At 37.9% G+C, this 20,870-nt stretch overlaps 1 protein-coding gene across 1 annotated transcript in view; it reads right to left on the reverse strand.

Annotated features, from left to right (window-relative positions):
* adgrg1 (adhesion G protein-coupled receptor G1) overlaps positions 1–20,870 on the reverse strand; it is an 81,641-nt gene continuing 60,771 nt past the window's right edge. Inside the window, 9 exon segments of the mRNA XM_061893584.1 lie at positions 1–6,167; positions 6,941–7,215; positions 14,049–14,148; positions 14,235–14,494; positions 14,553–14,668; positions 17,123–17,229; positions 19,257–19,299; positions 19,487–19,603; positions 19,674–19,796. Of these exon segments, the coding sequence (XP_061749568.1) occupies positions 6,016–6,167; positions 6,941–7,215; positions 14,049–14,148; positions 14,235–14,494; positions 14,553–14,668; positions 17,123–17,229; positions 19,257–19,299; positions 19,487–19,603; positions 19,674–19,796 (1,293 nt within the window). The 3' untranslated portion in view covers positions 1–6,015.

Consider the following 20,870-nt stretch of genomic DNA (forward strand, 5'->3'; position numbering starts at 1 on the left):
TTTTGCAAAAAAACCTTTTATTTTGACAAACACGGCACTAAAAAGGACAAGATGACAAATAGTGCAAACATCACAGTATCTAACAAGTCACATTCCATAAAGTACTACAAAGTACTACAAAGTACTACATGGCACCAGCTCAACTGTGTCCAGAACCCCCCCAAAAAAACAGACAACATGAAAACGCTGTTTTTGTTCAGGTTTCCAAAATAAAAGTCTTTGTTCCCTTTGACGATCGAGGAGGTGCTATTACTGACACGGCTGTCCACAATGTAGCAAAAATAAAAAATAAACATTTACAGCTTTGGATCTTTACCCTATTTCCTCAAATAGTGGCCTCCGCAATCGAAACGCACATCAGATACCACGCGATGGTTTCTCTTAGCACAAAAGGTAGCACAAATGTTCTTTTGGCGTCCCAAACGTTTGTGCCAAAGTGAAACCATATCAGTGACCGCACAAAAATACAACAATAATATTGAAACCATAATAGCCCAAATGTTCTTTTGGAGTCCCGAACGTTTGTGCTACATTTGTGCGGTCACTGGTATGGTTTCTCTTAGCACAAACATAGCACAAATGTTTGTAAAAAAAAAAAAAAAAAAAAAACAATAATATTGAAACCATAATAGTCCAAATGTTCTTTTGGAGTCCCAAACGGTTGTGCTACATTTGTGCGGTCACTGATATGGTTTCTCTTAGCACAAACATAGCACAAATGTTTGTAAAAAAAACCCCAAAACAATAATATTGAAACCATAATAGCCCAAATGTTCTTTTGGAGTCCCAAACGCTTGTGCTACATTTGTGCGGTCAATGATATGGTTTCTCTTAGCACAAACATAGCACAAATGTTTGTAAAAAAAAAACCAAAACAATAATATTTAAACCATAATAGCACAAATTTTCTTTTGGCGTCCCAAACGTTTGTGTTACATTTGTGCAGTCACTTAAATGGTTTTTCTTAGCACAAATGTTTGTAAAAAAAAACCAATAATATTGAAACCATAATAGCACAAATGTGCTATTGGCGTTGTGCCAAAGTGAAACCATATCAGTGACCGCACAAACGTTTGTAAAAAAAAATACAACAATAATATTGAAACCATAATAGTCCAAATGTTCTTTTGGAGTCCCAAACGTTTGTGCTACATTTGTGCGGTCACTGATATGGTTTCTCTTAGCACAAACATAGCACAAATGTTTGTAAAAAAAACCCCAAAACAATAATATTGAAACCATAATAGCACAAATGTTCTTTTGGAGTCCCAAACGCTTGTGCTACATTTGTGCGGTCACTGATATGGTTTCTCTTAGCACAAACATAGCACGAATGTTTGTAAAAAAAAACCCAAAACAATAATATTGAAACCATAATAGCACATATGTTCTTTTGGCGTCCCAAACGTTTGTGTTACGTTTGTGCCGTCACTGATAGGGTTTCTCTTAGCACAAATGTTTGTAAAAAAAAAACCCAATAATATTGAAACCATAATAGCACAAATGTTCTTTTGGCGTCCCAAACACTAATATGGTTTCACTTAGCACAAACGTTCTTACAAAACAATATTATTGAAACCATAATAGCACAAATGTTCTTTTGGAGTCCCAAGAGTTTGTGTGACATTTGTGCTGTCACTGATATGGTTTCATTTAGCACAAAGTTAGCACAACATTTTGTCAAAAACAATAATATTGGAACCATAATAGCACAAATGTTCTTTTGGAGTCCCAAACGTTTGTGCAGTCACTGTTATGGTTTCACTTGGCACAAACGTTTGTCAAAAACAATTATATTGAGACCATAATAGCACAAATGAAATAAGCGTACCAAGCGTTTGTGCAACATTTGTGGGGTCACTAATATGGTTTCACTTAGCACAAACAAAACACAGATGTTTGTCAAAAACTATATTGAGACCATAATAGCACAAATGTTATTTTAATCTCCCAAGGGTTTGTTTTACATTTGTGTGGTCACTGATATGGTTTCACTTGGCTCAAATGTTTATATAAAAAAAAAAATAATAATTTTGAAACCATAATAGCGCAAATGATCTTTTGGAGTCCCAAACGTTTGTGGTGCATTTGTGCTGTCACTGATATGGTTTCACTTAGCAAAAACGTTTGTAAAAAACAATAATAGCAAACATATTACTTTAGCGTCCCAAGAGTTTGTGTTACATTTGTGTTGTCACTGATATGGTTTCTCTTAGCACAAATGTTTGTAAAAAAAACAATAATATTGAAACCATAATAGCACAAATGTACCTTTGGAGTCCCAAACGTTTGTGCAGTCACTGATATGGTTTCACTTGGCACAAACGTTTGTAAAAAACAATAATAATGAGACCATAGTAGCACAAATGTTTTAAGCATTCAAAATTTTTGTGCTACATTTGTGCTGTCACTGATATGGTTTCACTTAACACAAAGGTAGCACAAACGTTTGTAAAAAAACAAAAATATTGAAACCATAATAGCGCAAATGTTCTTTTGGAGTCCCAAACGTTTGTGCTACATTTGTGCAGTCACTTATATGGTATCACTTAGCACAAAGGTAGCACAAATGTTTGTAAAAAAACAATAATATTGAAACCATAATAGCACAAATGTTATTTTGGGGTCCCAAGAGTTTGTGTGACATTTGTGCTGTCACTGATATGGTTTCACTTAGCACAAAGTTAGCACAAAATGTTGTCAAAAAAAATAATATTGGAACCATAATAGCACAAATGTTCTTCTGGAGTCCCAAACGTTTGTGCAGTCACTGTTATGGTTTCACTTGGCACAAACGTTTGTCAAAAACAATTATATTAAGACAATAATAGCACAAATGTAATTAAAGTACCAAGCGTTTGTGCAACATTTGTGAAGTCACAAAAATGGTTTCACTTAGCACAAACAAATCACAGATGTTTGTCCAAAACAATATTGAGACCATAATAGCACAAATGTTATTTTAATCTCCCAAGGGTTTGTGTTACATTTGTGTGGTCACTGATATGGTTTCACTTGGCACAAACGTTTGTAAAATAAAAACAATAATTTTGAAACCATAATAGCGCAAATGTTCTTTTGGAGTCCCAAATGTTTGTGCTGCATTTGTGCTGTCACTGTTATGGTTTCACTTAGCAAAAACGTTTGTAAAAAACAATAATAGCAAACATATTACTTTAGCGTCCCAAGAGTTTGTGTTACATTTGTGTTGTCACTGATATGGTTTCTCTTAGCACAAATGTTTGTAAAAAAAAATTAAAAAAAATTATGAAACCATAATAGCGCAAATGTTCTTTTGGAGTCCCAAACATTTGTGCGGTGACTGATATGATATATATAGTGAACCGATACGGTACCGATCCCCGGTGCCTGGGAATCAATAACAGGACCATTTATTGGTACATTTATGTGTGTTAACAAATGTTCATTGAAAGTAAAATGTTATTTTCTAAATGTAGCATTTAACGTTTCCTTTAAGAGCCTCACTGAAAATGTTTATGATGATTTAATGATACATCTCCAATCTAAGGCATATTGTCCAACTAGGTAGTAGCTTTTTACAGGAAGTTCGATCATACGTTGCGCCCTAAAAAGTCTCAATACTTTAAGTACTGTAATTTTTGAATGCAGCATTTAACGTTTCCTTTAGGAGCCTCACTGACCATGTTTATGATCATTTGATGATACATCTCCAGTTTAAGGCATATTGTCCAACTGGGAAGTAGCTTTTTAATGTTATGTTGCGCCCTAAAAAGTGTCAATACTGTAAGTACTGTACTTATTTTCGAATGTAGCATTTAACGTTTCCTTCATGAGCCTCACTGAACATGTTTATGATGATTTGATGATACATCTCCAATCTAAGGCATATTGTCCAACTGGGAAGTAGCTTTTTAATGTTATGTTGCGCCCTACAAAGTGTCAATACTGTATGTACTGTACTTAGTTTCGAATGTAGCATTTAACGGTTCCTTCATGAGCCTCACTGAACATGTTTATGATCATTTGATGATAAATCTCCATTTTAAGGCATATTGTCCAACTGGGAAGTAACTTTTCAATGTTATGTTGCGCCCTAAAAAGTGTCAATACTGTAAGTACTGTACTTATTTTCGAATGTAGCATTTAACGTTTGCTTTAAGAGCCTCACTGAACATGTTTATGATGATTTGATGATACATCTCCAATCTAAGGCATATTGTCCAACTGGGAAGTAGCTTTTTAATGTTATGTTGCGCCCTAAAAAGTGTCAATACTGTAAGTACTGTACTTATTTTCGAATGTAGCATTTATCGTTTCCTTCATGAGCCTCACTGAACATGTTTATGATCATTTGATGATACATCTCCATTTTAAGGCATATTGTCCAACTAGGGAAGTAGCTTTTTAATGTTATGGTGCGCCCTAAAAAGTGTCAATACTGTAAGTACTGTACTTATTTTCGAATGTAGCATTTAACGTTTGCCTTAAGAGCCTCACTGAACATGTTTATGATCATTTGATGATAAATCTCCATTTTAAGGCATATTGTCCAACTGGGAAGTAACTTTTTAATGTTATGTTGCGCCCTAAAAAGTGTCAATACTGTAAGTACTGTACTTATTTTCGAATGTAGCATTTAACGTTTGCTTTAAGAGCCTCACTGAACATGTTTATGATCATTTGATGATACATCTCCATTTTAAGGCATATTGTCCAACTGGGAAGTAGCTTTTTAATGTTATGTTGCGCCCTAAAAAGTGTCAATACTGTAAGTACTGTACTTATTTTCGAATGTAGCATTTAACGTTTGCTTTAAGAGCCTCACTGAACATGTTTATGATCATTTGATGATAAATCTCCATTTTAAGGCATATTGTCCAACTGGGAAGTAACTTTTTAATGTTATGTTGCGCCCTAAAAAGTGTCAATACTGTAAGTACTGTACTTATTTTCGAATGTAGCATTTAACGTTTGCTTTAAGAGCCTCACTGAACATGTTTATGATCATTTGATGATACATCTCCAATCTAAGGCATATTGTGCAACTGGGAAGTAGCTTTTTAATGCTATGTTGCGCCCTACAAAGTGTCAATACTGTATGTACTGTACTTAGTTTCGAATGTAGCATTTAACGGTTCCTTCATGAGCCTCACTGAACATGTTTATGATCATTTGATGATACATCTCCAATCTAAGGCATATTGTCCAACTGGGAAGTAGCTTTTTAATGTTATGTTGCGCCCTAAAAAGTGTCAATACTGTAAGTACTGTACTTATTTTCGAATGTAGCATTTAACGTTTGCTTTAAGAGCCTCACTGAACATGTTTATGATGATTTGATGATACATCTCCATTTTAAGGCATACTGTCCAACTGGGAAGTAACTTTTTAATGTTACGTTGCGCCCTACAAAGTGTCAGTACTGTAAGTACTGTACTTATTTTCGAATGTAGCATTTATCGTTTCCTTCATGAGCCTCACTGAACATGTTTATGATGATTTGATGATACACCCCCAGTCTAAGGCATATTGTCCAACTGGGAAGTAGCTTTTTAATGTTATGTTGCGCCCTAAAAAGTGTTAATACTGTAAGTAATGTACTTATCACAAACCAGTTTGATTAATGTGGTTTTCAGTACCAAACTTGGTGTTGAAATCTGCATTTTCATTTGAACATGAAAAGACTAAACCAAAACCAGAAAGTATTGTGTACAAAAAAAAAAAGCCACCATTTCGGGAAATAGGGTAAGTACATCATTCATTTAGGAAAATACGACTGATAGGTTTTTTTCCCTCCTCGCATACAAAGACACAAATCTAAAGTGCTACCTGGAAAACTGAAAAAGAACTTAGCTAAGGTCCAAGAACGTGAGAGGAAGTATCTGTACAGAACCTCTTCCGCCTGGAAATAAAGCTTTATTTACATCCTAACAACTAGAGCCAGTCTAGGGAGTTCTAGATGGAGACGGACATACAGGCTCCGGGCCGGCATGGAGGCTTTACCTGAGTGAGGCGGGCTGGCAGCGGAGGCCGTCAAGAACCGGGACAAAGCGGCTCCAGGGGTTCATGGCTGATGGTGGACTGCGATGCGGGCAAGCGACAAACCTTGCCGGGCGACTTTTCGTTTCCCAGCTGGTGTTTGCGCATCCAGTCCACGACGTAGAACCTCAGCATCAGCAGGAAGCCTGCCAAGAACACACCTCTATTATGACCCTCAATCCCGCACCACTTTTTTTTTTCCCTACAATTTGAAACCTGCGGCTTATAAAACGGTGCGGCTAAATTACGGATTTTTCTCCGCCAACGACCATGAGAACAAAACGGCAAGGACACCGACTTGGTGCATACTTTTGGATGAGTTTGCTCACTGCCGGTGCAGCAGGGTCCGTCTGTTTAGACTGAGCTTTCAACCGGAAGTGCAACTCTTCTAATCGTTCGTAGCCTTTTTACTCGTATGGAATCTTCATTCGTCACTCCAATCAACGTTGGGAAGTTTTACAATATAACTAAAACAATTCTCACTGACTAAACCTTCACATGTGTGATGTCCGTGGGAGTGTTTTAATGTCGTTAGCATTAGCGTCGTTAGCATCAGTTATGTTATGAACTTACAATGGCATTCTTTTTGTATTGTTTCAGTTTCACAATGTCACCAAAACGTCATCGTCGACTTACAGAGTATGTTTAGCAAGTTGGAGAGCTAGCTTGCGCAGAGAGTGGGCCCATGACCATGAGTTCTCTTTGGATTGATCACAAAACATACATAAATACATACATACGTACACACACGTGTACACACATACGTATGTATACGTACACAAACTTACATAGGTACACACACATGTAAATATGTGTACATACGTAAACACACATAGATATGTACGTACACACACACACACACACACACACACACACACACACACACACACACACACACACACACAGACACACACTAGACCTTGGAAAGAGTTGAGGACGCAGGCCAGGAAGAGAACAAAGTCGGAGAGCGGTCCAAAGTCCAGGAAGGTGAGACCCCAGGTGGTCCCGTAGAGACAGCTGAGGCCCCAGATGCTGAAGAAGGCCACGCGGTTCTTCCTCCATTCGTCCCTGGTGCGGATCTCCTTGTAGACCTTGGCGAGCATCAGCAGGCCCGCAGACACCAGGAGGGCCAGGAAGGTGAGGTTGGTGAAGTAGTGAGCCAGCAAGGCCTCCTCCGTCTGCTTCATCCAACACCTGCACACACTCAATGATCACTGACTCCGCCCATCAATTCACTCTAATAGTCACTACTATCCTCATCCATCATTTCACTCTAATAGTCACTACTATCATCATCCATCATTTCTTTCTAATAGTCACTACTATCATCATCCATCATTTCACTCTAATAGTCACTACTATCATCATCCATCATTTCACTCTAATAGTCACTACTATCATCACCCATCATTTCACTCTAATAGTCACAACCATCGTCATCCATCATTTCACTCTAATAGTCACTACTATCATCACCCATCATTTCACTCTAATAGTCACTACTATCATCACCCATCATTTCACTCTAATAGTCACTACTATCATCACCCATCATTTCACTCTGTCACTACTATCATCATCCATAATTTCACTCTAATAGTCACAACCATCGTCATCCATCATTTCACTCTAATAGTCACTACTATCATCACCCATCATTTCACTCTAATAGTCACTACTATCATCACCCATCATTTCACTCTGTCACTACTATCATCACCCATCATTTCACCCTATTAGTCACTGCTATCATCATCCATCATTTCACCCTAATAGTCACTACTATCATCATCCATCATTTCACTCTAATAGTCACTACTATCATCATCCATCATTTCACTCTAATAGTCACTACTATCATCATCCATCATTTCACTCTAATAGTCACTACTATCATCATCCATCATTTCACTCTAATAGTCACTACTATCATCACCCATCATTTCACTCTAATAGTCACTACTATCATCATCCATCATTTCACTCTAATAGTCACTATCATCACATCATTTCACTCTAATAGTCACTACTATCATCATCCATCATTTCACTCTAATAGTCACTACAATCATCACCTATCATTTCACTCTAATAGTCACTACTATCATCATCCATCATTTCCCTCTAATAGTCACTACTAGCATCATCATAATTTCACTATAATAGTCACTACTATCATGATCCATCATTTCATTAATAGTCACTACTATCATCATCCATCATTTCACTCTAATAGTCACTACTATCATCACCCATCATTTCACTCTAATAGTCACTACTATCATCATCCATCATTTCACTCCAATAGTCACTACTATCATCACCCATCATTTCACTCTAATAGTCACTACTATCATCACCCATCATTTCACTCTAATAGTCACTACTATCATCACCCATCATTTCACCCTAATAGTCACTGCTATCATCATCCATCATTTCACTCTAATAGTCACTACTATCACCAACCATCATTTCACTCTAATAGGCACTACTATCATCATCCATCATTTCGCTCTAATAGTCACTACTATCATCACCCATCATTTCACCCTAATAGTCACTGCTATCATCATCCATCATTTCACTCTAATAGTCACTACTATCACAACCATCATTTCACTCTAATAGTCACTACTATCATCATCTATCATTTCACTCTAATAGGCACTCCTATAATCTTCCATCATTTCACTCTAATAGTCACTACTATCATCCATCATTTCACTCTAATAGTCATTACTATCATCATCCGTCATTTCACTCTAATAGTCACTACTATCATCATCCATCATTTCACTCTAATAGTCACTACTATCATCATCCGTCATTTCTTTCTAATAGTCACTTCTATCATCATCCATCATTTCACTCTAATAGTCACTACTATCATCATCCATCATTTCACTCTAATAGTCACTACTATCACCATCCATCATTTCACTCTAATAGTCACTACTATCATCATCCATCATTCCACTCTAATCATCCATTTCACTCTAATAGTCACTGCTATCATCATCCATCATTTCACTCTAATAGTCACTACTATCATCACCCATCATTTCACTCTAATAGTCACTACTATCATCCATCATTTCACTCTAATAGCCACTACTATCATCACCCATCATTTCACTCTAATAGTCACTACTATCATCACCCATCATTTCACTCTGTCACTACTATCATCATCCATAATTTCACTCTAATAGTCAAAACCATCTTCATCCATCATTTCACTTTAATAGTCACTACTATCATCACCCATCATTTCACTCTAATAGTCACTACTATCATCACCCATCATTTCACTCTAATAGTCACTACTATCATCACCCATCATTTCACTCTAATAGTCACTACTATCATCATCCATCATTTCACTCTAATAGTCACTACTATCATCATCCATCATTTCACTCTAATAGTCGCTACTATCATCATCCATCATTTCACTCTAATAGTCACTACTATCATCACCAATCATTTCACTCTAATAGTCACTACTATCATCATCCATCATTTCACTCTAATAGTCACTACTATCATCATCATCATTTCACTCTAATAGTCACTACTATCATCATCATCATTTCACTCTAATAGTCACTACTATCATCATCATCATTTCACTCTAATAGTCATTAGTCATCATCATCTTACAACCACTACAACTATACCAGTAATTGTTGGATTTATTCTTCATACTAAATCCAAAATAATTCATTATCGTTAATTATCTTATAATACTGATAATTATAAAATAATAACTATTTAATAATAATAATAATAATAATTTTACAATAATTATCTAATTATAGTAATACTTATAATTACTGACATTAGTATTTTATTCAGCAGAATCATAAAACGTATTACGTTCTAATAATAAAGTTTAGTTTTTTTATTAAAAGAAAATGTATTTAACAAGTTATAAATGTCTTTTAATATTATCATGCACTCAAAGTTCGATATAACGCGATAAAAAATACTAAATTTACATAATAAAAATCAACTACAGGCTTCCCAAATGCTGCAATAAATTAAGCATGAGTTGAGCGTGTTTACAGTAAGTCATTAATTTGACTTAATCTTAGTAAGTCAATATTTATTAAGTCAAAAATAATGACAAACTTTTAGTATCTCAGGTAACTAAGACTGTTTTGTGTTTTGTTTTTACTTTACGGAAAAAATATCGAGATATATATCGTATATTTCCATTCAGCCTACGGAGCGGAAAAAAGCAACCAGAAATTGTAGGCTTCTTCATGCGACGAAGCCGGCCTACTTCACCACAGTCTGTAGTCTAGTCTATTGCCCCTCCCACCCCCAAGCAGTGATGAGATGGGGACTGTTCCTTACACCCAGCCATCCCCTTCCCCTTTGACCATTATCTTTTTTTATTCCATTACCTACATGTGTTTGTGTTGCTAAAGGCGGCCGCAATACACCGCTTCCCACCTACAGCTTTCTTCTTTGACGTCTCCATTATTCATTGAACAAATTGCAAAAGATTCAGCAACACAGATGTCCATAATACTGTGTATTGGCATGTGCTGCAATGTTAATATTTCATCATTGATATATAAACTATCAGACTGTGTGGTGGGTGGTAGTGGCTTTCAGTAAGCTCTACTGAAACCCACTACCACCGACCACGCAGTCTGATAGTTTACTAAATTGCAATTTTAAATTTCCCGCAAATTGTTGTGTTGAAAACGTCGCGGTTTGACGTCTCGGGTTGTAGCGGACATTATTTTCCAGTCCGATCCAAGCTTTAAGTAGTCTGCTTTAAACGCATAATTCCACAGTATTCTGGACATCTGTGTTGCTGAATCTTTTGCAATTTGTTCAATTAATAATGGAGACGTCATAGAAGAAAGATGTAGGTGGGAAGCTTTTAGCCTTTAGCCACACAAACACAGCCGGTGTTTCCTTGTCTAAAATTCCCGAAGGTGAAGCTTTACTACGGATCAGAGCGGTCAAGCGAACATGGATCCCGACCACATGTCAACCGGCAGTTTTCGGTAAGAAAATTGTGGGAATAAGTCGGCTTGTCCTGCTGATGCGTCCTCAACACACCCCTGGCCACACTCGTCCAACTTTCAAGTACTATATAATCTCACTAAAACACTAGCAACACAATAGGCAGATAAGGGATTTTCCAGAATTATCCTAGTAAATGTGTCTAATAACATCTGAATCGCTCCCACTGCCCTGTCTTCTTCCTGGTGCTTCACTCTAACTTTCCTTATCCACTAATCTTTCATCCTCGCTCAAATTAATGGGGGAATTGTCGCTTTCTCGGTCTGAATCGCTCCCGCTGCAATCGGCTTGTTTTTTTCTTCTGGTGCTTCACTCTAACTTTCCTTATCCACGAATCTTTCATCATCGCTCAAATTAATGGGGGAATCGTCGCTTTCTTGGTCCGAATCGCTCCCGCTGCAATCGGCTTTTTTTTTCTTTCTGGTGCTTCACTCTAACTTTCCTCATCCACGAATCTTTCATCCTCGCTCAAATTAATGGGGAAATCGTCGCTTTCTTGGTCCGAATTGCTCCCGCTGCAATCGGCTTTTTTTTTTCTTTCTGGTGCTTCACTCTAACTTTCCTCATCCACGAATCTTTCATCCTCGCTCAAATTAATGGGGAAATCGTCGCTTTCTCGGTCCGAATCTCTCCCGCTGCAATCGCCTTTTTTTTAATTCTGGTGCTTCACTCTAACTTTCCTTAGCCACGAATCTTTCATCCTCGCTCAAATTAATGGGGGAATCGTCGCTTTCTTGGTCCGAATCTCTCCCGCTGCAATCGGCTTTTTTTTTCTTCTGGCGCTTCACTCTAACTTTCCTTATCCACGAATCTTTCATCCTCGCTCAAATTAATGGGGGAATCGTCGCTTTCTTGGTCCGAATCGCTCCTGCGGCAATCGGCTTTTTTTTCCTTCTGGTGCTTCACTCTAACTTTCCTTATCCACGAATCTTTCATCCTCGCTCAAATTAATGGGGTAATCGTCGCTTTCTTGGTCCGAATCGCTCCCGCTGCAATCGGCTTTTTTTTCTTCTGGCGCTTCACTCTAACTTTCCTTATCCACAAATCTTTCATCCTCGCTCAAATTAATGGGGGAATCGTCGCTTTCTCGGTTCGAATCTCTCCCGCTGCAATCGCCTTTTTTTTTATTCTGGTGCTTCATTCTAACTTTCCTTAGCCACGAATCTTTCATCATCGCTCAAATTAATGGGGGAATCGTCGCTTTCTTGGTCCGAATCTCTCACGCTGCAATCGGCTTTTTTTTTCTTCTGGCGCTTCACTCTAACTTTCCTTATCCACGAATCTTTCATCCTCGCTCAAATTAATGGGGGAATCGTCGCTTTCTTGGTCCGAATCGCTCCTGCGGCAATCGGCTTTTTTTTCCTTCTGGTGCTTCACTCTAACTTTCCTTATCCACGAATCTTTCATCCTCGCTCAAATTAATGGGGTAATCGTCGCTTTCTTGGTCCGAATCGCTCCCGCTGCAATTGGCTTTTTTTTTTCCTGGTGCTTCACTCTAACTTTCCTTATCCACGAATCTTTCATCCTCGGTCAAATTAATGGGGAAATTGTCGCTTTCTTGGTCCGAATCGCTCCCAATGCATATCGGCTTTTTTTCTTCTTCTGGTGCTTCACTCTAACTTTCCTTATCCACGAATCTTTCATCATCGCTCAAATTAATGGGGGAATCGTCGCTTTCTTGGTCCGAATCGCTCCCGCTGCAATCGGCTTTTTTTTCCTTCTGGTGCTTCACTCTAACTTTCCTTATCCACAAATCTTTCATCCTCGCTCAAATTAATGGGGGAATTGTCGCTTTGTTGGTCCGAATCGCTCCCGCTGCAATCGGCTTTTTTTTCTCTAGTGCTTCACTCTAACTTTCCTTATCCACGAATCTTTCATCATCGCTCAAATTAATGGGGGAATTGTCGCTTTCTTGGTCCGAATCGCTCCTGCTGCAATCGGCTTTTTTTCTTCTTCTGGTGCTTCACTCTAACTTTCCTTATCCACAAATCTTTCATCCTCGCTCAAATTAATGGGGAAATTGTCGCTTTCTTGGTCCGAATCGCTCCTACTGCAATCGGCTTTTTTTCTTCTTCTGGTGCTTCACTCTAACTTTCCTTATCCACAAATCTTTCATCATCGCTCAAATTAATGGGGGAATTGTCGCTTTCTTGGTCCGAATCGCTCCTGCTGCAATCGGCTTTTTTTCTTCTTCTGGTGCTTCACTCTAACTTTCCTTATCCACGAATCTTTCATCCTCGCTCAAATTAATGGGGAAACCGTCGCTTTCTTGGTCCGAATCGCTCCCGCTGCAATCTGCTTTTTTTTCTCTTCTGGTGCTTCACTCGAACTTTCCTTATCCATGAATCTTTCCTCCTCGCTCAAATTAATGGGGGAATCGTCGCCTTGTTGGTCCGAATCGCTCCCGCTGTAATCGGCTTTTTTTTCTCTAGTGCTTCACTCTAACTTTCCTTATCCACGAATATTTCATCCTCGCTCAAATTAATGGGTAAATCGTCGCTTTCTCGGTCCGGATCGCTCTTGCTGCTGGTGGCCATGATTGTCAACAATGTTCAGATGTGAGGAGCTCCACAACCCGTGACGTCACGCGTACGTCGTCTGCTACTTCCAGTACAGGCAAGGCTTTTTTATTAGCCACCAAAAGTTGCAAACTTTATCGTCGATGTTCTCTACTAAATCTTTTCAGCAAAAATATGACAGTATCGCGAAATGATCAATAGAACATAGAATGGACCTAAATAAGAAAATCTCACTTCAGTAGGCCTTTAAATAAATGGTAAATGGGTTAAACTTGTATACCTATTTCCACATTCACACACACATTCACACACAATGGCCCTAACCACCACCCATCAGGAGCAAGGGTGACGTGTCTCGCTCAAGGAACACGACGGCCGTGACGAGGTTGGTAGAAGATGGGGATTGAACCGGGAACCCTCACGATGTAACATTTAAGATAACATCGAGACAATGCTTACATCAGAAAGGGATTTTCTTGGCCCTCGGCGGACGCCACCTTTCTCAGGCCGTAGACGTCCCCGACTGCAATCAGGACCACCACGGGCACCACGGGGACGCCTGCAACGACATTTCCCCGCCTCTTAATCCACACGCAGCAGCGTTTTAGGCGAGGGGGCGGGTGGGGGGGGGGGGGGGGCACTCACCGAAGCCCAGCAGGTTCCACACGCACGGGTTGGGCGAGGGCCTGAAGACCACGTAGACCAGCCAGAAGGCTTGGAACACCTCTATCCCCATCCAGGTGAAGGAGCTGAGCAGGGCGTAGTGAAGCCCCGCCCCCGCCAGGACGCACAGGTCGTGCACGCCCACGTTTGCCAGCACCCCCGTGAGGAAGAAGAGCAGGTTGAGGAAGGCCAGGGACACGGCCAGGCCCAGGTGGATCGGCGTGGACGCGTCCTTGGCTTGCCTGTGGTGGACCACAACGTTTATATTTCTTCTCTCTCTCTCCGGTAAAAACTGTTCACCTTTTCCGGCAGAAGAAGACCAGGAGAGCCATGCAGCTGATGAAGGACAGCGCGCAGCCCAGAGAGGTAATGGCGGTCAAAGCCAGCAGGTGGCGCACAGGTCGTGGCTTCAATTGCTGCGGAGGAACAATGAGAAGCCATTATCAATCAATCAATCAATGTTTATTTATATAGCCCTCAATCACAAGTGTCTCAAAGGGCTGCACAAACCACTACGACATCCTCCATACAGAGCCCACATAAGGTCAAGGAAAAACTCAGACTATGAGAAACCTTGGAGAGGACCGCATATGTGGGCAACAAACACCCCCCCCCCCAGGAGACCGATGTGCTTAGTTAGTACTTTCTTACAAACCCCGTTTCCATATGAGTTGGGAAATTGCGTTCGATGTAAATATAAACGGAATACAGTGAAATCATTTTCAACCCATATTCAGTTGAATATGCTACAAAGACAACATATTTGATGTTCAAACTGATAAACATTGTTTTTTTTGTTGTTGCAAATAATCATTAACTGTAGAATTTGACGCCAGCAACACGTGACAAAGAAGTTGGGAAAGGTGGAAATGAATACCGATAAAGTTGAGGAATGCTCATCAAACGCTTATTTGGAATAACCCACAGGTGTGCAGGCTAATTGGGAACAGGTGGGTGCCATGATTGGGTGTAAAAGCAGCTTCCCGAAAAAAATGCTGAGTTTTTCACAAGAAAGGATGGGGCGAGGTACACCCCTTTGTCCACAACTGAGCGAGCAAATAGTCAAACAGTTTAAGAACAACGTTTCTCAAAGTGCAATTGCAAGAAATTTAGGGATTTCAACATCTACGCTCCATAATATCATCAAAAGGTTCCAAGAATCTGGAGAAATCACTCCACGTATTTTTCCATGGCTGGAAACCAACATTGAATGACCGTGACCTTTGATCCCTCAGACGACACTGTATCAAAAACCGACATCAATCTCTAAAGGATATCACCACATGGGCTCAGGAACACTTCAGAAAACCACTGTCACTAAATACAGTTGGTCGCTACATCTATAAGGGCAAGTTAAAGCTCTACTATGCAAAGCGAAAGCCATTTATCAACAACATCCAGAAACGCCGCCGACTTCTCTGGGCCCGAGATCATCTAAAATGGACTGATGCAAAGTGGAAAAGTGTTCTGTGGTCTGACGAGTCCACATTTCAAATTGTTTTTGGAAATATTCGACATAGTGTCATCCCGGACCAAAGGGGAAGCGAACCATCCAGACTGTTATCGATGCAAAGTTGAAAAGCCAGCATCTGTGATGGTATGGGGGTGCATTAGTGCCCAAGGCATGGGTAACTTACACATCTGTGAAGGCACCATTAATGCTCAAAGGTACATACAGGTTTTGGAACAACATATGCTGCTATCCAAGCGCCGTCTTTTTCATGGACGCCCCTGCTTATTTCAGCAAGACAATGCAAGGCTTCGTAGTAAAAGAGTGCGGGTACTTTCCTGGCCCGCCTGCAGTCCAGACCTGTCTCCCATGGAAAATGTGTAGCGCATTATGAAGTGTAAAATGCGACAGCGGAGACCCCGGACTGTTGAACGACTGAAGCTCTACATAATACAAGAATGGGAAAGTATTCCACTTTCAAAGCTTCAATAATTAGTTTCCTCAGTTCCCAAACCTTTATTGAGTGTTGTTGAAAGAAAAAGTGATGTAACACAGTGGTGAACATGCCCTTTCCCAACTACTTTGGCACGTGTTGCAGCCATGAAATTGTAAGTTAAGTATTCCACTTTCCAAGCTTCAATAATTAGTTTCCCCAGTTCCCAAACCTTTATTGAGTGTTGTTGAAAGAAAAAGTGATGTAACACAGTGGTGAACATGCCCTTTCCCAACTACTTTGGCACGTATTGCAGCTATGAAATTCTAAGTTTATGAGTTTGAACATGTATTATCTTGTCTTTGTATTGCATTCATTTGAATATGGGTTGAAAAGGATTTGCAAATCATTGTATTCTGTTTATATTTACATCAAACACAATTTCCCAACTCAAATGGAAACGGGGTTTGTAAAAACAACCATGATTTGAACCCACACACCTCACAATTTACAACAACATGTTTTCATGCGTAACTATAATCCACATTTAGTCAAACATAGCGGCCACCTTAGTGACCGTGTGAGCACCTTTGATTGCTCCAAAGCCACTTTTTAACTTTAATTGTGAATGAAGAATAATGTGTTTGACTTTTCAAGTTTGTTGTGAGCTCGTTCCATTCTATTATCACTTTATATAAATAGGTAATTGTGCAAAAGAGGTTTCACATTTGGGTGGGCTACACTGCCCCCTGGTGGAGGCTGGTGTGTTTCTAATTGTCACAGTAGAGGTAAACTGGACAAAGCGCTTAAGTGGCGCTGGTGCAGCGTTATTAAAAAGGGACGGGACTCATTTATGTGCTGACGGACTCAAAACCATCACTGCTTTTTCTGCACTGTCCTGAACTTGATGATTTTATGCAAGTTATACATTTGTCAACCTGGAATAAAAAGAAGTGTTTGTACAGTAAGTAGGTTGTGATGTCTCACCACCAGCACTGCAAAGTAGGTCAGATGGTCACAGAGACATTCCGTGTGTTTGTCTCCTTTCGGCTGCGTCTCACATCCTTCCACCGACCACGTCACCTTCATGGGATCTACACAGAGGACACCAGAGAATGGACTTAACTGCAGAAAGTAGCAGACATTTGTCCATTGCCTCCATTAAAACCTGTAAAGGCTTGGTGTCCACATGCGTGGACAGTACCTTTTAGCTCTTATTTCCAAAACTGTGTAAACCAGTGGTCCCCAACCACTTGGCCGTGGCCCCATTGGTACCGGGCCGTGGCCCCATTGGTACCGGGCCGCGGAAGAATTTTTTTTATTCATTTTTATAAAAAAAAAAAAAAGTTTTAATTTATTTATTTATTTTTATTAAATCAACATAAAAAACAATATACACTTACAATTAGTGCACCAACCACAAAAACCTCCCTTTTTCATGACAAAAGTAAAAAAAAAATAATAATAATTTTTTAAATGTATTTATTTATTTTTATTAAATCAACATAAAAAACAATATACACTTACAATTAGTGCACCAAACACAAAAACCTCCATTTTTCATGACAAAAGGAAACAAAAAAAAAAGGACACCCCCCCCCGCCCCCCCCCGGTCCGCGGATACAAAAAGGTTGGGGACCACTCGTGTAAACAACTGAATTGGGGTCTTATGGCCACTTATGTGGACACTTATACTGCCATCTGGTGGTGTCTGTAGAGTATAACATACAATGGAATTTGGAAAAAAAAAGTGTAAAAACAAGAATTAGCATGTCACTAAACATGAAGTACACGTTTGTGTACTTATGGACTAAGTACATCATATGAAAAGATGATTCTTAGTTTTTATTCTAATTAGGGTCCTATAAGCCCATATAGCAAATAGAAATAAAAAAAGCATGTAAACCTGGGCCTTAAGAGGTTAAACCAGATCCAGATCTGGCCCTCCACCTCATTTTGTATGGCCCGCAAAAGCCTGAAAATTTGTGTCAATAAAATACCCAATTTTTTTCTTTCTTTAATTTCTTACTAAAGGTATTAGGTTTTTTTTTTTTAGTTTGACAGGGAAAAAAATAGTGTCCAATATATCAAATTTTTGGGGTCAAAATCCAAATAAATACGTAAATATCTGCTTAACTTATGATCTCAAATTCTACACTATAAAAATAACCAGTAGATTTTGCTGTAAAACTTAAAGAGGTGTTTTTTAGCATTTCACTGTAAGTAAAAAGAAAAAAAAGAACCAATGTTTTTGTTTTTTTTACAGTAAAATTCTGTTGACTGAGCGGTCAGTTTTTTTATTTTATTTTTACTGTAAAAACCACGGTTGATGATTTTATGGTAATAGATTTTATTATGGTAAAAAACTGGCAGCGGAGTGGACAAAATAAAATTAAACAGCGGTACTGTATTTCTATTTCCAGTTATATGTTGTAAAAAATAATAATAATAAAAAACACACCATATATTTTACAGTAAAAGCCTGGCAACTAAGTTGCCGGTTTTTTTTCTGTAAAAAAACTGGTAAAATCCGTTTTTTTGTGCTATTTACGTAAAAAAAATTAAAATATTTAATTTCATAGGCAAATTAATTCATGATTTACTGTTTCATTGAGCTCAATGAAAACAAGTTTGACACCCCTGCATTAAACCATATTTAATTGTATTTATGTAAAAATAACCTCTAAATAGGGCAAAACAGTCATTTTGAATATTCCGCTCTGTGCTGAAAATTTTAATTTTCCTGAAGGAACTCTCCTGACGGAATAAATAAAGTACTATCTAATCTAATCTACCTTCGGCTATTTCGCAGTAGTAACATTTTGACCACATTATTAGATAAGTCATACTGGTAAATACGCAAAAAATGAGAAAGACATGTAGGGATTGTGAAACATGAACACATTTGTTTTTGTTTTTTTTATGCATTCTAAGTCGTAAATAAATGAATAAAAAGTTTGCAAACAATCGAGTTGTATTTTATGGTAATGTTAGCATACAATTAATCAATACATAAATCTGTAGTTGACCATTTTCAATGTGTATAAAATGTGATGTCATTATCAACATTGGAGTAGTATTTGAAGAAGTTCAGCATGTGAGGAAAGAAAGTTTCTCCAACCTTTCCTGGTGTCCCAGGAGACACACGTCCTTGAATGTGTTTTCTGGAATGAAAGGTGGGAAAACACTTTTATCATTTGTTGTGACTGAGTATGTCAACAACACCCGGCAACTACAACATTTCCCACACACACCAAGTTTGTAAACATCTGACTGGCAGCACTTTGGAATATTTAGGTGATATTTGTCACCGCATGTAAAGAGCAGATGCCAAATAGCTGGAGGACTCACAGGTACGACGTCATGATGGAAGCCAATCTTGATTGGCTCCGGCAGGTCCTTGATGACCTCGTTCTCCATGGAAATTTCCACCACGTCATTAAGGATCCTGGCCTCCTTGAGGCCCTCCTGAAAGGCAAACATTCCAACACGCCGTGGTGTGAAAGAACACGTCGGCGGCTTTCAAACCGGAGCTCACCTGGAAGACGGAGTTGTTTTTGAAGAAGGCGTACACCACCTTGCTGCTGTTTCCGCCAGCACGCTTCAAGGCGGGGGGGAGATGGAAGAAGGTCGCCGACTCCGGGGCCACGCCGTCCACGTGCTGGAAAAGAAGAGAAAATACATTAAAAAAAACTAGGAAAAAATTAATTAAAATAGTTTAAAATAATTAGAATTATATAATACATATATAATGAAATATTATTACACAAAGATTTGTAGAAATAAAATAGAAATATGGTAAAATATTAAAATAAACACAAATATTAGGATGACATAACAATAGAAATTGTTAAAATATTAAATTAAAAAATAATCTACATATTAAGATGACATAATTTAATTTTAAAAAATGTAGAATACTATATAAATATGTTAAAATATTAAATAAAAAACATTCGAATACACGAAAATAAGTTAAACCTGTATATGAAAATGTAATTTTGTGGGATATTTATACCAACTGTAAAATACCATAAAAGTATGTTTAAAAATATTTCTTAAAAATCCATACATGAAGAGGGCATTTTGAATATAAAATAAAAAATAAAATAAAATACAAATATGTTGGATTATTAAAAATAAATATCAAAATATGAAGATGACATTTAATTTAAAAAAGTAGAATACAATAGAAATTGTTAAAATATTAAATAAACAAATCTAAATATTAGGATGACATAATTTAATTGAAAAAATAGTAGAATTCAATATAAATATGTTAAAATATTAAATAAAAAACATTACAATACAAGAAAATGAGTTAAACCTGTATATGAAAATGTAATTTTGTGGGATATTTATACCAACTGTAAAATACCATAAAAGTATGTTTAAAAATATTTCTTAAAAATCCAAACATGAAGAGGGCATTTTGAATTTAAAATAAAAAATAAAATAAAATACAAATATGTTTGACTATTAAATATAAATATCAAAATATGAAGATGACATTTAATTTAAAAAAGTAGAATACAATATAAATTGTTAAAATATTAAATGATAAAATCTAAATATTAGGATGACATAATTTAATTTTTAAAAAAGTAGAATACAATATAAATATGTTAAAATATTAAATAAAAAACATTAGAATACAAGAAAATAAGTTAAACCTGTATATGAAAATGTAATTTTGTGGGATATTTATACCAACTGTAAAATACCATAAAAGTAT

This window comes from Nerophis ophidion, linkage group LG02, assembly GCF_033978795.1.
Source record: "Nerophis ophidion isolate RoL-2023_Sa linkage group LG02, RoL_Noph_v1.0, whole genome shotgun sequence".
NCBI lineage: Eukaryota > Metazoa > Chordata > Actinopteri > Syngnathiformes > Syngnathidae > Nerophis > Nerophis ophidion.